This window comes from Hyla sarda, chromosome 2 (assembly GCF_029499605.1).
Source record: "Hyla sarda isolate aHylSar1 chromosome 2, aHylSar1.hap1, whole genome shotgun sequence".
Taxonomy (NCBI): Eukaryota; Metazoa; Chordata; class Amphibia; order Anura; family Hylidae; genus Hyla; species Hyla sarda.
The window spans coordinates 377,255,654-377,270,628 of NC_079190.1; the positions used below are offsets into that span (position 1 = coordinate 377,255,654).

At 40.3% G+C, this 14,975-nt stretch overlaps 1 protein-coding gene across 2 annotated transcripts in view; it reads left to right on the forward strand.

Moving 5' to 3' along the window:
• METTL16 (methyltransferase 16, RNA N6-adenosine) overlaps positions 1-14,975 on the forward strand; it is a 120,923-nt gene that overhangs the window by 14,053 nt on the left and 91,895 nt on the right. For both annotated transcript variants that reach the window (XM_056558458.1, XM_056558459.1), the window contains exon 3: positions 7,222-7,421. In XM_056558458.1, coding sequence (XP_056414433.1) covers positions 7,222-7,421 — 200 coding nt within the window. The remainder of the gene's footprint in view (positions 1-7,221; positions 7,422-14,975) is intronic.

The following is a 14,975-nucleotide window of genomic DNA, read 5'->3' on the forward strand; positions in this document are numbered from 1 at the left end:
GAGGTGATTTTTTCGTCACCTCCTAGTTTATATCCTCCGTACACTTTGTAGGTCTTGGTCATCAGGGAAGTCTGTGAAAGGGATATGTGCAATTAACTAGTAAGCTGCCATGGTCAGCAAATATTATGTTTGCAAGCACTTGTCACTTTTTACAGCACTGATATTGGACAACAATAATACCAGTATTTGCAGTTAGGAGGTAGTGGTTACATCAGTGTTATGTATACCCCATAATTTGCACCTTTTGGATGTCAGATTGTTATGTGGCTGGCTCTCTATGTTGCTATGGGTAACTGTCATGTTATATATAACTTTTTTATTTGAATTCTAATAAATAGTATTTTTATGATGAAATATTTGGATTTGTGGTTCTTTTGGTATAAAAAGTTTTGATGCAAGTTCCACTTGTGTACTATAACGAAAGGTGAGATACCCCAGACTATATGTAATGATGACATATGGGTTATTTTATCATCTGTTATTAGGACTTTTGTATTCACCGGTTTCACCAATGTAGCATCCCATGTCGCACTTGGTGCATTGTATCGTGTAGATCACATTTGGGGATGTGCAGGAGTATGGTCCCCTAATGTTATATGTCTTGTTGTGAGTGGCTTCCATCTTGGTGCAGATATTTTGGCAGAGTTTACAGCGAGGTTTGGTGCAGGGTTTGGTCCCATTGTCGGTGTCGGTTCTTTCTGTAGGTAATTGTTAGTCCAATAAAAAAGGTATTACAAGATACTGCAACATTTTCTGATTTGCATCTATCTATATATATATATATATATATATATATATATATATATATATGTGTATATATATATATATATATATATATATATATATATATATATATACACAGCATCTCACATAAGTGAGTATATCCCTCAAATTTTTCGACACTGTCGGTCCAATTTGGACATTTCTACTTAGGGGGTACTTAATTTTGTTGCCAAGGTTTAGACATTAAAGGGGTACTCTGGTGGAAAACATTTCTATTAAATCAACTGGTGCCAAAAAGTTAAACAGATTTGAAAATGACTTCTATTAAAAAAAATCTTAATCCTTCCAGTACTTATAAGCTACTGAATACTACAGAGGAAATTCTTTTCTTTTTGAATTTCTTTTCTGTCTGTCCACATTGCTCTCTGCTGATACCTCTCTGTCCATTTTAGGAACTGTCCAGAGCAGCATATGTTTGCTATGATAACAGTTCCTGATATGGACAGCGGTGTCAGCAGAGAGCACTGTGGACAGACAGAAAAGAAATCCAAAAAGAAAATAATTTCCTCTGTAGTATACAGCCACTAATAAGTACTGGAAGGATTAAGATTTTTTTAATAGAAGTACTTTACAAATCTGTTGAACTTTTTGGCACCAGTTGACTTAAAAAAAAAAAGAAAAAAAAAGTTGTCCACCAGAGTACCCAGTGCTATCACATGAAAAGATATAATAATGTATTAATAAAAATGTCAGGTGTGTACTCACTTATGTCGGATAAGGTATATCTGTGTGTGTGTGTGTGTGTGTGTGTGTGTATGTATGTGTGTGTATATATGTGTGTGTGTATATATATATATATATATATATATATATATATATATATATATATATGTATATATACAAACACATGTACAGTACTGTACTTGCTATATTCTCCCATAAAAGCATAACTCTGTATGAAATTGGAGACATATAGATGTACCTCTACGGCAACCCTATTTCGGCTACTTACAAAACAGTCATAATTCAGCCATGAGCCCTTTAATGGGTTGTCTCGTAACATATAATCAAGTATAAGAGCCTCGAGAAAAGAAAAGTGAAAAGATAAGTGTGGTGGCCACTAGAGGGGAAATGTAGTATTACATACAACCATTCAAATTATTTTCTCTGTATCTAATTTCATGGGTAGTTCTTCAGTCCTACAGATAGAAAGTCCGATTTTTAACTTGCCTTTTTCTTTTCTAGCAAGCAAGCAGATATCTTGTGTAAGGCCAGCTTTACAGAGGGATTTACACTCCAGACAATGCATTTGATTTAGTTAAGGTGTTGCAGCCTTTAAAAGTAGTGCAGTCTTAAATGAGGCCTTTTGATCAAAAGAATGTTGTGCACCTTGGTTTACATGTTCATATCTCTGAGGCGGGGGTTTACTTACCTTAACCCCTTAAAGGGGTACTCTGCCCCTAGCATCTTATCCCCTATCCTAAGGTAAGGGGATAAGATATCAGATTGCGGGGGTCCCGCCGCTGGGGATCCCCGGGATCTCTGCTGCAGCTCCCCGCTATCATTACTGCACAGAGCAAACTCGCTCTGTGCGTAATGACGGGCAATACAGGGGCCGGAGCATCGTGACGTCACGGCCCGCCCCCCTCAATACAAGTCTATGGGAGGGGGCATGGCGGCCATAACGTCCCCTCCCATAGACTTGTATTGAGGGGGGCGGGCCGTGATGTCACGATGCTCAGGCCTCTGTATCGCCAGTCATTACGCACAGAACGAGTTTGCTCTGTGCAGTAATGATAGCGGGGTGCTGCAGCGGAGATCCCGGGGGTCCCCAGCGGCGGGACCCTCGCAATCAGACATCTTATCCCCTATCCTTTGGATAGGGAATAAGATGCTAGGGGCAGAGTACCCCTTTAAGGGGTTAAGGTAAGTAAACCCCCACCTCAGAGATATGAACATGTAAACCAAAGTGCACAACATTCTTTTGATCAAAAGGCCTCATTTAAGACTGCACTACTTTTAAAGGCTGCAACACCTTAACTAAATCAACTGCATTGTCTGGAGTGTAAATCCCTCTGTAAAGCTGCCTTTGGCATTAAGGACTCAGCGAACTTTATTTTTGCGTATTTGTTTTTTTCTCCTCGCCTTCTAAAAATCAATTTTACCATAAAATGTATGGCGCAACCCAAAAAAATACTATTTGTGTGGGGAAATTGAAAAGAAAACCGCAATTTTGTTAATTTTGGAAGGTTTAGTTTTCACGCCGTACATTTTATGGTAAAAATGACGTGTTCTTTATTCTGCAGGTCAATACGATTGAAGTGATACCCATGATTACATACTTTTCTCTTATTGTACTGCTTTAACTCCTTGGAGACGGAGGGCGTACCTATACACCCTCAGCCCACTCCCTTTCTATAACGCTATTTCATAGTGGGTCGGGCCCGGCCTCTAACAACGGCCGGGACCCGTGGCTAATAGCGTGTGGCACTGATCGCGGTGCCGGCCGCTATTAACCCTTTAGACGAGGCATTCAAAGTTGAACGCCACGTCTAATGTGAAAGTAAAGCACTGCCGGTTAGCTCAGGGGGCTGTTAGGGATTTCCGCGATGAAATTGCGGCATCCTGAACAGCTGTAAAGACAGCAAGGGGGTCCCTACCTTCCTCCATGCTGTCCGATCGCCAAATGACTGCTCAGGGCCTGAGATCCAGGCATGAGCAGTCAAGTGGCAGAATCATTGATCAATGGTTTCCTATGAGAAACCACTGATCAATGTAAAAGATCAGTGTGTGCAGTGTTATAGCCTCCTATGGGAGCTATAACATTGAAAAAAAAAAAGGGAATAAAGATCATTTAACCCCTTCTCTAATAAAAGTTTGAATCACCCCCCTTTTCCCAATAAAAAAAACTGTAAATAAAAATAAACATATGTGGTATCGCAGTGTGCGGAAATGTCCGAGTTCTAAAAATATATCGTTAATTAAACCGCACGGTCAATGGCTTAGGCGCAAAAAATTCCAAAGTCCAAAATAGCGTGTTTTTGGTCACTTTTTATATAATGAAAAAATGAATAAAAAGTGATCAAAAAGTCTGATCAATACAAAAAGTGTACCGCTAAAAACGTCAGATCACTGCGCAAAAAATGAGTCCTCATACTGCCCCATACGCAGAAAAACAAAAAAGTTATAGGGGTCAGAATATGAAAATTTTAACAAATAAATTTTCCTGCATGTAGTTATGATTTTTTTGAGAAGTCCGACAAAATCAAACCTATATACCGTATATACTCGAGTATAAGCCGACCCGAGTATAAGCAGAGACCCCTAATTTCAACCCAAAATCCCAGGAAAAGTTATTGACTCGAGTATAAGCCTAGGGTGGGAAATACATCATCCCCCCCCTGTCATCATCCAGACCCGTCATTAACATCCTCATCATCATCACCGCCTGTCATCATCCAGACCCTCATCATCATCACCTGTCATCATCCCCTTGTCATCATCCCACACATCCCCCCTTCTTCATCCCCTTGTCATCATCCCCACCCCCTTCATCATCCCCTTGTCATCATCCCCACCCCCCTTCATCATCCCCTTGTAATCATCCCACACCCCCCCCTTCATCATCCCCTTGTAATCATCCCCACCCCACTTCATCATCCCACCCCCCTTCATCATCCCCTTATCATCCCACACCCCCCCTTCATCATCCTCTTGTCATCATCCCACTGGTTGAAGACCACTGCGGGTGGGGGAGTTCACTCGAGTATAAGCCGAGGGGGGTGTTTTCAGCACGAAAAATCGTGCTGAAAAACTCAGCTTATACTCGAGTATATACGGTAAGTAGGGTATCATTTTAATCGTATTGACCTACAGAATAAAGATAAGGTGTCATTTTTCCAGAAAAATTTACTGCGTAGAAACGGAAGCCACCAAAATTAACAAAATCGCTTTTTTTCTTCAATTTTGTCTCACAATTATTTTTTTTTCCGTTTCGCCGTAGATTTTTGGGTAAAATGACTGATGTCACCACAAAGTAGAATTGGTGGCGCAAAAAATGAGCCATCATATGGATTTTTAGCTGCAAAATTGAAAGGGTTATGATTTTTAAAATGTAAGGAGGAAAAAATAAAAGTGCAAAAACTGGAAAACTCTCCGTCCCCAAGTGGTTAAAAAAATCGCAAGCTTTTTAACCAAATTAGTGCGTTTAAAATCTCTCTATTTTGCTGACTTTTCTTTCATTTTTCCGTATAAGCGGCGGTATGAGGGCTCATTCTTTGTGCCGTTATGTGTACTTTTTATTGATACCACATTTGCATGTATAAAACTTTTAATACATTTTTATGAATTTTTTGGGAATAAAATTTTACAAAAAAGCAGCAATTTTTTTTTTCTAACGTTCATGCCGTTCACCGTACAGGATAATTAACATTATATTTTAATAGTTCATATATTTACGCACGCGGCGATACCAAATATGTTTATTTTTTAAAACTTTTTGGGGGTAAAATGGGAAAAAGGGACAATTTACATTTTTATTGGGGGAGGGGATTTTTCTAATTCTTTTTACTTTTTTTTTTTTTTTACACTTTAATAGTCCCCACTATTTATTGCAATCACTTGATTGCTAATACTGTTCAGTGCTATGCATAGGGCATAGCACTGATCAGTGTTATCGTTCATCTTCTGCTCTGGTCTCCTTGATCTCAGACCATAGCAGAAGACCCCACGGAGGCAGGTGAGGTTATTGTCTGTCCGCCATTATGGACGATCTGATCCCCACGGCAGCGCTGTAGGCGATCTGATTATTCCTTTTAGTGACCGCACTACCGCAGATGCGGTGATCTGTATTGATCATGGCATCTGAGGGCTTAATGACACGCATCAGCGTGATCACTGATGTGTGCTGTTACTGGCGGGTCTCTGGATGCTGATAGCAGCAGGGACCTGCCGCGCATGACCCGAGCATCGGTCTGATGCTCGTGGTCATGTACAGGATGTAAATGTACGTCTTGGTGCGTTAAGTACCACCACACCAGGACCTACATTTACGTCCTGCATCGTTAAGGGGTTAAAGCAGAATTGCCCTTACCTTCTAATGACACATTTAAAGTGAATGTTTCACCTAGATATTTTCCCAGATTACAGCCAAATACTATTTGGCTGACAATTATTATTATTTTTTTTGTAAGCTACTTTTTTGATTGAAATGTCTTTATTTAATTTTTAGTGCATTATTTTTGGGGCAGCTTGCCTTAGCTGGTTTAACAGCATTTACATGCATGCTTTACAGCATGCCCCATGGACATAGACATAATAGTCTGTCCTAGACCCAATTTACATGAATGGGAGCATTTTCTGGCCGTGATCTGTGCACAGACCATTCAGTGGAAAGGGGAGGCTGATCCCTAAGCATCGGCTGCTGTGAAGAATCTATCTAAGAATTCTACCTCTTATGGTAAGGACCCATTCCAAGAGGAAATCTCAATGGGATTCTTCTGTATAGTGCACACTATGGAAGTTCTGTAGTGGAAGTTACGACACAGATCATGTTTCCAATGAAAAAATGTACATGGTTATTCTTTTGACATTATGTGCTTGAAAAAGCCCATAAGCCAGTGGGACTTATTTAAGAAGCTTATTTTGTGGGGAAATTCTACACATAATAATAAGCACAGATTCTGGGCAGTGCGGTTCCACTGAGGAAGTTCCTTGCTGATCTGATCAGAACAGAAAGTGTCATCTTTTTAATAGGCCTAGTGGCTATATTGAAAACTGCAGGATTTGTGGCTCTGTGACTTGAATATGATTTCTGAAGCTGAAATTGGCTTTGTGCATTGCCAGTAACAGATGCCATTCACTCCTATGAACTGCATGGACCCTTTCATAGTCAACTGGTGGCTACATTTGGGTCATTCTCCGAGCGTATCCTACTTTTAACTTTAGACTAAAAATTTAGATCTGCTGCAGTTTTCAGTGAAAAGTCGGATACGCTTGTAAAATTGTACAATCATAGCCACTCAACGGACTATAACGGGTGATAACAGATGGCCCATGTCTGCTATTTTGACAGAATTGGGGAGATTTATCAAAACCTGTGCACAGGAAAAGTTGCTCAGTTGCCCATAGCAACCAATCAGATCCCTTCTTTAATTTTGCAGAGACCTTGTTAAAAATGAAAAAAGCGATCTGATTGGTTGCTATGAACAACTGGGCATCTTTTCCTCTGGACAGGTTTTGATAAATCCCCCCAATATCCGTTAAAATTGGTCCTCAGTTGTAATCCCTTGTATTCAGTTATTTTATCCATTTTTTCATGACCTGTTATTGCTGAATAATGGATGTCAGTATGCAGGGACATAACTGTAGTGTGAAAGGGGCCTTAGAAGGTAGAAGCACTATTTCTTTAGTTTCTCTATTTCCAAATTTAAATTTTTTTAAACAATATATATATATTTATACCTTCATTTATTCACTTATTTTCCTTTCCAAATCTAGCTTGAACTTCAAAGACCCTGAAGCTGTCCGTGCATTGACCTGTACTCTACTGAAGGAAGACTTTGGTCTGACTATTGATATACCCCTGGAGAGACTCATTCCCACAGTGCCACTTAGGCTAAATTATATTCACTGGGTGGAAGATCTGATCAACTTCCATGAATCTGACAAAAGAACAGTCCGACGAGGGATTGACATAGGTAATATAGTGCTTAAAACCTGAATTAAACTGTATTGAAAGTGCATACATTTGCAATTTTGTATTGCTAGGTGACTGTTGTGAGTGAATCCATTGTCATTCGTGGGGTTTGCACACAGTATTCCATGTGGCCTCTCTATAGTGACTCTCATTCATGTCCCTCCTTGCTGTGCTGTCTACACTGAGTTGCTGATGTTTCTGTTCGCTTACCATCTGCTGCATGAGAGGAAACTGCAGATCTCTGCTGCTTTTGTTGAGTCGACAGTTGTTGCTGTAACTCTGATAACTGATGAGGAGCTGCATCAATGTGTCCGCTGTATCGGAGGATGCCCACATGCAAATACTTGGATTGTTTTTCTACATTATGCTTTAATATGCTCTGATAGTTGTCACAATTTCATGTCTTCATATTACCAGGCCTGCTGTTCTGTGTCATTGGTTAAAGGAAGAGTCTGATAGAGTCTGTAGAGTCTGATAATTTCTTCAGTTGTATTTTGTAATATGACAGCATTAATATTTTATAGAATAGATGATTAAAATAAATTCTATTCTTGCGCACCATAAACATGGGCTTAATGTACAAAAACTTTTCTAGAATGTACAGTAACGATCATTTCCAGACCCCCGATGGTCTAGAATTGCGGAATTGTCTGAATTATAATTATAATATTTATGATCCTGCACGGTGATTGTCGTAAACATACGCCAGAATTGCTAACTTTTGATTACTTCATATAACGAAAAAAAAATATGAATAAAGAGATCAAAAAGTATTTTCTAAACAAGAATATTAATAAAAACTACAGATCATGATGCAAAAAAAAGCCCTTTATACAGGCCTGATTACGGAAAACAAGTTATGGAGGCCATTTGCCCAAGCCGCGGGAAATGCCCCGTCTCAAAGATGGAAATGCATTTTTGAGCAAAATCCGCAGAAAGGATAGACAGGTCTTTCCTTTCTGCAGACGGCAAAATCGTGATTTCCGGAAATTCCATTATGTAAAAAGTGCATCAGGATCCCATTGAAATCAATAGGACTCTGCTGCAGTGGAATGTCCATGCAGAATATTCAGGCAGAATTCTACACGGACATTCTGCCGTCTGAACCTACCCTTGGGTTAATAGTCAAATACAGGAGCCTTGCTTATTCGAGCAGCATGTAGGGTAGAAGTAGTAACTGCAATATGAACAGACTTGTAGAAACTATGGGGGAGATTTATCAAAAACCTGCTGAGAAAAAGTTGACCAGCAACCAGTCAGATCGCTTCTTTTATTTTTCAGAGGCTTTTTTAAAAATGAAACAAGCAATCTGATAGGTTGCTATGGGCAACTAGTTAACTTTTCCTCTGCACAGGTTTTGATAATTCTCCCCCGATGACCGGGACCAGCTGCAGCTTCACTGCATCATAAGGTGATTTTATTACCTGCCAGAACTGGGTATTTCCTGTTTGATTTTGTTCTCTAAACTACATATCCCACTGTTCCATACTTGAAAGTTTGAGGTCACTTTCCTTCCTCCCACACATCAGCCACCCCACCCATTGAAACACAGTGTTTTCTAACCAGGGGGCAAAATTGAAGCAGGACAAGCTTCCTCTGATCACCTGACTAATGATGTGAGGTCTTGACGCACTGCAACCTGGGAAATCCGGAGAAATTAGTCATTTTGTATGCTGTTAAAAATAAATATTGGGGTGATATTCATAGAAGAATTGTGAGAAAACTGTCGCACACAGGTACACACACTATATTATGATCTACACCAACCTTACAGCCCCTGTAGCATAGTCAAATAAAAAAAATCCTGGAATACCCCTTTAACATGACATTACAAAGCTGAGCTTTGAAGAAAAAGGCCCCACAAAGATAATACCACATGTGAAAATCTAAAAAAGGGTAAAGTTATTTTCCACTTGTAGTACCTTTCAATACTTTTAAATTCCTTAACCAGAATCAACAAATATTTACAACTTTTATATATTTTTATTATAGTATTTAAGGGCACAGTTTTACTTGTGTTTTTTTTTGTGTGAATATTTTCCATGTTTCTTCTACTAGAAATTATTTCTGTTTAGGCTAGAGTCACAAATGCAGTTTTGTGGGGGTTCTTGATGCAGTTTTTTTGAGCAGAGGAGAAGCATAAAGGTAGTTTTTGAGGCATATTTCCCACAATAAAAACTATTGAGAATGCACTTAAAAAAATAATCTCCCATTGACTTCAAGTGACAAGTAACTTCATTCTACAAAGTTTGGCTCTGATGGGAGCTTTTGTGTATTTGATTCGAAGAAAATGTTGTTTAAAGGGGTACTCCGGCGCTAAGACAGCTTATCCCCTATCTAAAGGATAGGGGATAAGATTCCTAATCGCGGGGGTCCCGCCGCTGGGGACCCCCGTGATCTTGCACGAAGCACCCCATTACAATCAGTCTCCGGAGCATGTTCCCTCCGGGTCTGATTACTGACGATCACGGGGCCAGAGCATTGTGACGTCACGGCCCCACCCCTGTGTGACATCACGCTCCGCCTTCTCATTGCAAGCCTATGGGAGGGGGCGTGACATCTGCTCCTCCCCCTCAATGCAAGCCTATGGGAGGGGGTGTGACAGCTGTCACGCCCCCTCCCTTAGGCTTGCATTGAGGGGGAGGAGCGTGACCTCACACGGGCGGGGGCGTGACGTCATAATGCTCCGGCGCCGTGATCGACAGTAATTAGACCCGGAGCAAACATGCTCTGGGGACTGATTCTTACGGGGTGCTGCGTGCAAGATCATGGGGGTCCCCAGCGGCAGGAACCCCACCATCAGGCATCTTATCCCCTATACTTTGGATAGGGGATAAGATGTCTTTGCGTCTGAGTACCCCTTTAAGCCTGCACCAAAAAGCACAAAAAAAAATACCTAAACAAAGCTGTAAGGGAAATTGTTGATCTCAACTACTAAAATACTGAGCACTCATATGCTCCCTATTGGTTTTTCATGTTTATATAGGCTGCAACATGAACAGTAATACAGGATTTCAGATGGCTGGGCATGTGGATGTTTTATTGTAGGAACCAGCATATAGAGAAACATTGTATTAATCAGTGCACTCCAAATGTGGCTTAACTTAATGTTAACGTGATGATTCAGCCACATTCATTCAAGAGGTTCTATTCAGCCTAATGGAAGTCAGCCTGTAAAGGTCAAGCACATAATAACAGTGACTTGTATATAAACATACTTTCTAGGAACATGGAATGTTTGAGTTTGTACTATAATATTTTTCAAATAACAGAAGTCTTATCCACATGTAAAGATTCCAGATAGTTTTTCAGCAGTGTAGTATCTTGTATCGTGCGCTGCTTCTTTCTCCATTGATCCCAGCTCTCTTTTACAGCATACGGAATGTGAGGACACACAGAGCTGTGGATTGATTTGCATAATCTTGCAGTCTTTCCAGCTGTACTGAGAGTTAGATGTAGCATTTGGCTTCCAAACCTCCCAAATCACAGTTCAATGCCTGTGCCAAGGCAATGAAATCCGCCTCGGAAGGGGCAGCAGTCCCCTTTAGCACAGGCAGTCATGTGTGAAAATCATCCAGGTTGTGCGTCTGTGGCAAGTGCCTGGTTTATGTGACTTCCATGTCTCATCCCATTTGTGGTGTCAGAAGTGCTGTGTCACCACATCGACTGTGTCTGTGAATAGATTAACCCCTTAAGGACGCAGCCCATTTCAACCTTAAGGATGCAGACGTTTTTTGCAAATCTGATCACTTTAAGCGTTAATAACTCTGGAATGCTTTAACCCCTTGCCACAAAACGCCGTTTATAAACGGCGCTGCAGCACGGGAGGGTTATGAAGCGAGCTCAGGAGCTGAGCTCGCATCATACCCGCATGGTCCCAGCTGCTATCATCAGCCAGGACCCATGGCTCATGCCAGACATCGCCGTTCAGGCAGATGTCCGGCATTAACTCTTTAGACAGTGCAATCAAAGTTCCAATGTCCAAAATAGCGTATTTTTGGTCACTTTTATACCATAAAAAAATGCCCCGTACATGGAAGAATAAAACAGTTACAGGGGTCAGAAGATGACTATTTTAAACGTATAAATTTTCCTGCATGTAGTTATGATTTTTTTGGGGAAGTACGACAAAATCAAACCTATATAAGTAGGGTATCATTTTAATCATATGGACCTACAGAAAAAAAAAAGTGTAATTTTTACAAAAAAAATGCACTGCGTGGAAACTGAAGCCCCCAAAAGTTACAAAATGGTGGGTTTTTTTTCTTCCATTTTGTCACACAATGATTTTTTTTACCCGTTTTGCTGTAGATTTTTGCGTAAAATGACTGATGTCATTACAAAGTTGAATTGGTGGCGCAAGAAATAAGCCATATGGATTTTTAGGTGCAAAATTGAAAGGTTTATGATTTTTAAAAGGTGAGGAGGAAAAAACGAAAGTGCAAAAACTGAAAAACATTATGTCCTCAACACCTTAAAGGGGTACTCCGCCCCTAGACAACTTATCCACTATCCAAAGGATAAAGGGATAAGAAGTCTGATCGCAGGGGTCCCGCCGCTGGGGACCCCCGGGATCTCTGCTGCAGCACCCACCTGTCATTACAGCACAGAGCTAACTCGCTCCGTGCGTAATCACGGGCAATAAAGGGGTCGGAGCATTGTGCTGTGATGGCTCCCCTCCCTCATGCCGTCACGGCTCTGCTCCCTTATGCCGTCACTGCCCACCCCCTCAATACAAAATGGGAGGCAGCGTGGCTGCCTTCACGCCCCCTCCCATAGATTTAAATTAAGGGGGCAGGTCGTGACATCCCGAGGGGGCGGTGCTATGACGTCAGGATGCTCCTGCCCCTGTATCGCCCGTCATTACGCACGGAGAAAGTTGGCTCTGTGCAGTAATGACAACGGGGTGCTGCAGCTGAGATCCCGTGGGTCCCTATCGGCGAGACCCCCCCCGATCAGACATCTTATCCCCTATACTTTGGATAGGGGCGGAGTACCCCTTTAAGGACTCAGCAAATTTTCATTTTTGCCTTTTTCGCTTTTTCCTCCTTCCTTTCTAAAAAATATTTGGTGACTCAAAAAAACAAGCCCTTATATGAGTTTGTAGGTGCAAAATTGAAAGAGTTATCTCTTTTAATTTTGCACCTACAAACTCATAGAAGGGCTTGTTTTTTTGCGTCACCTGCAATGACATCACTTATTTTATAATATAACCTGCGGCGAAACAAAAAAAAATATATTTGTGGGATGAAATTTAAAAAAAAAAAATGCCATTTTGTATCTTTTGGGGGCTCCCGTTTCTAAGCAGTGCAATATTTGGTAAAAATGACACCTTATCTTTATTCTGTAGGTCCATACAAGGATACCCAATTTAAATAGGTTTTATTTTATTTTAATACTTAAAAAAATTATAAACTACATGCACCAAAATTTGTACGCTTAAAATTGGACGCTTTTTTATAAATATTATGGTAAATGAAGTGACCAAAAATGCACTTCTTCTTTTTTTTTTACGTGTATACCATCGACCGTGTGGTTTAGCTAACCTAATATTTTAATAGTTCGGACATTTACGCACGCGGCAGTACCACATATGATTATTTTTATTCTTTACTACATTAAGTTATTTAAAAAATGTGAAAAGGGGGGTGATTTAATCTTTTAATAGGGAAGGGGTTAACGAACTTTTATTTAAAAAAAATTTACACTTTTTTTTTTTTCTTCCCCCATAGGGGGCTACAACATTCAATTATCTCATTGCATATACTGATCAGTGCTCTACCATGCATGGAGCAGTAGATCGCCGATCGGACAACGGAGAGGCAGGTGAGGACCCTCCCGTCGTCCGGTAAGCTGATCGGGACATCGCGATTTTGTCGTAATAGTCCCGATCAGCTCTGTTGAGCTGCCGGGATTCTTTTACTTACATTTTAGATGCCGCGATCAACTTTGATCGTGGCGTCTAAAGGGCTAATGTCGGGTGCGGCCGACCGTAGCAACCGGGACCCACCGTGTTTAACCCGTTCTCTGCTGGTGAGAACGGTTTAAACCCGGTAATTGGGAACAGGGCATATAGGTACGCCCTGAGTCCTTGAGGATCGGAGATGCAGGGCATATGCATACGCCCTGCATCCCAAAGAGGTTAAGGGGTTAACTTAAGAATTTGATTCCGAGATTGTTTTTCGTGACATATTCCACTTTATGTTAGTGGTAAATTTTCGTCGAAAGGTGCATAATTTCATGGTGAAAAAATCCAAAATTTTATGAAAAATTAGAAAATGTTGCATTTTTCGAACTTGTAAGGAAATTTATGTTGTAGTTTTGCCATATCTGGAAGTGCACAGTTTGGAGACCACTATACAGTGGTCTGCAAACTGCAGCCCTCCAGATGTTGCAAAACTATAACTCCCAGCATGCCGCCCCCCCCCCCTGCTGTCTGCCGCTGGTAACAGTCTTTACTCCTCTCTGCCCGGACTTCCAACCGTACTATGAGACCAGAACTGTTCCATCCGCAGCTTAGTCTTTCAGCAAGGTCATTGCAAGGATGCACCCTGCTTATGTTTTGCAGCAAAAAAAGTAAACTTTTCAGAATGTGTTTAAATAGGCACTGTCATATGAACAAACTTTGCATCGATCTATAGTACAAGTGGATATAAGAAACTTTGTAATATATCTTATTGGACAAAATGTTTCTGTCTCCTATTATCAAACTTTCCCCATCTTCAAACCTCCTGCTGTTAAAATCATGTTTAACCCCTTCCCTTTCAGGCCATTTTTCATTATTGCACTTTTGTTTTTTTCTCCTCACCTTCTAAAAATCAGAACGCTTTCAATTTTCCACCTACGGACCCATATGAGGGCTTGTTTTTTGCGCCACCAATTTGACTTTGTAATACCATCAATCATTTCACAACAAAATCTACGGCGAAACCAGAAAAATTGGAAACAAATAACAATTTAGTAAATTTTGGGGGCTTCCGATTCTAGGCAGTGCACTTTTCAGTACAAATGACAAATTATCTTTATTCTGTAGGTCCATATGGTTACAAGGATACTTCATTTTTATAGGTTTTATTTTATTTTACTACCTAAAAAAATTATAACTAAGTGCACCAAAATTAGTATGTTTAATATTGTCCACTTCTGACCCCTATAACTTTTTTTTATTTTTCTGTATATAGGGATATGAGGGCTAGTTATTTTGCGCCATGATCTGAAGTTTTTATCGGGACAATTTTTATTTTGATGGCACCATTTCAGTTTCTATAAATTTTTTGCTAGTATATGAAGTAAACAAAAATACGCATTTCTGGACTTTGGAATTTTTTTACGCTTGCGCCTTTAACCGTACGGTTTAATTAATATTATATTTTAATAGTACGGACACTTACGCATGCGGCAATACCACACGTTTAGGTTTTATAAATTTTTTTTACATTTATTTACGTTTTCTTTTTTTTTTTTTTTCAGGACTATAGCATGCAAGCTTTAGATTCCATACACTGATCAATAATTCTCCATAGGAGAGCAATGATGTGTTGTCGGTGCTCCAATG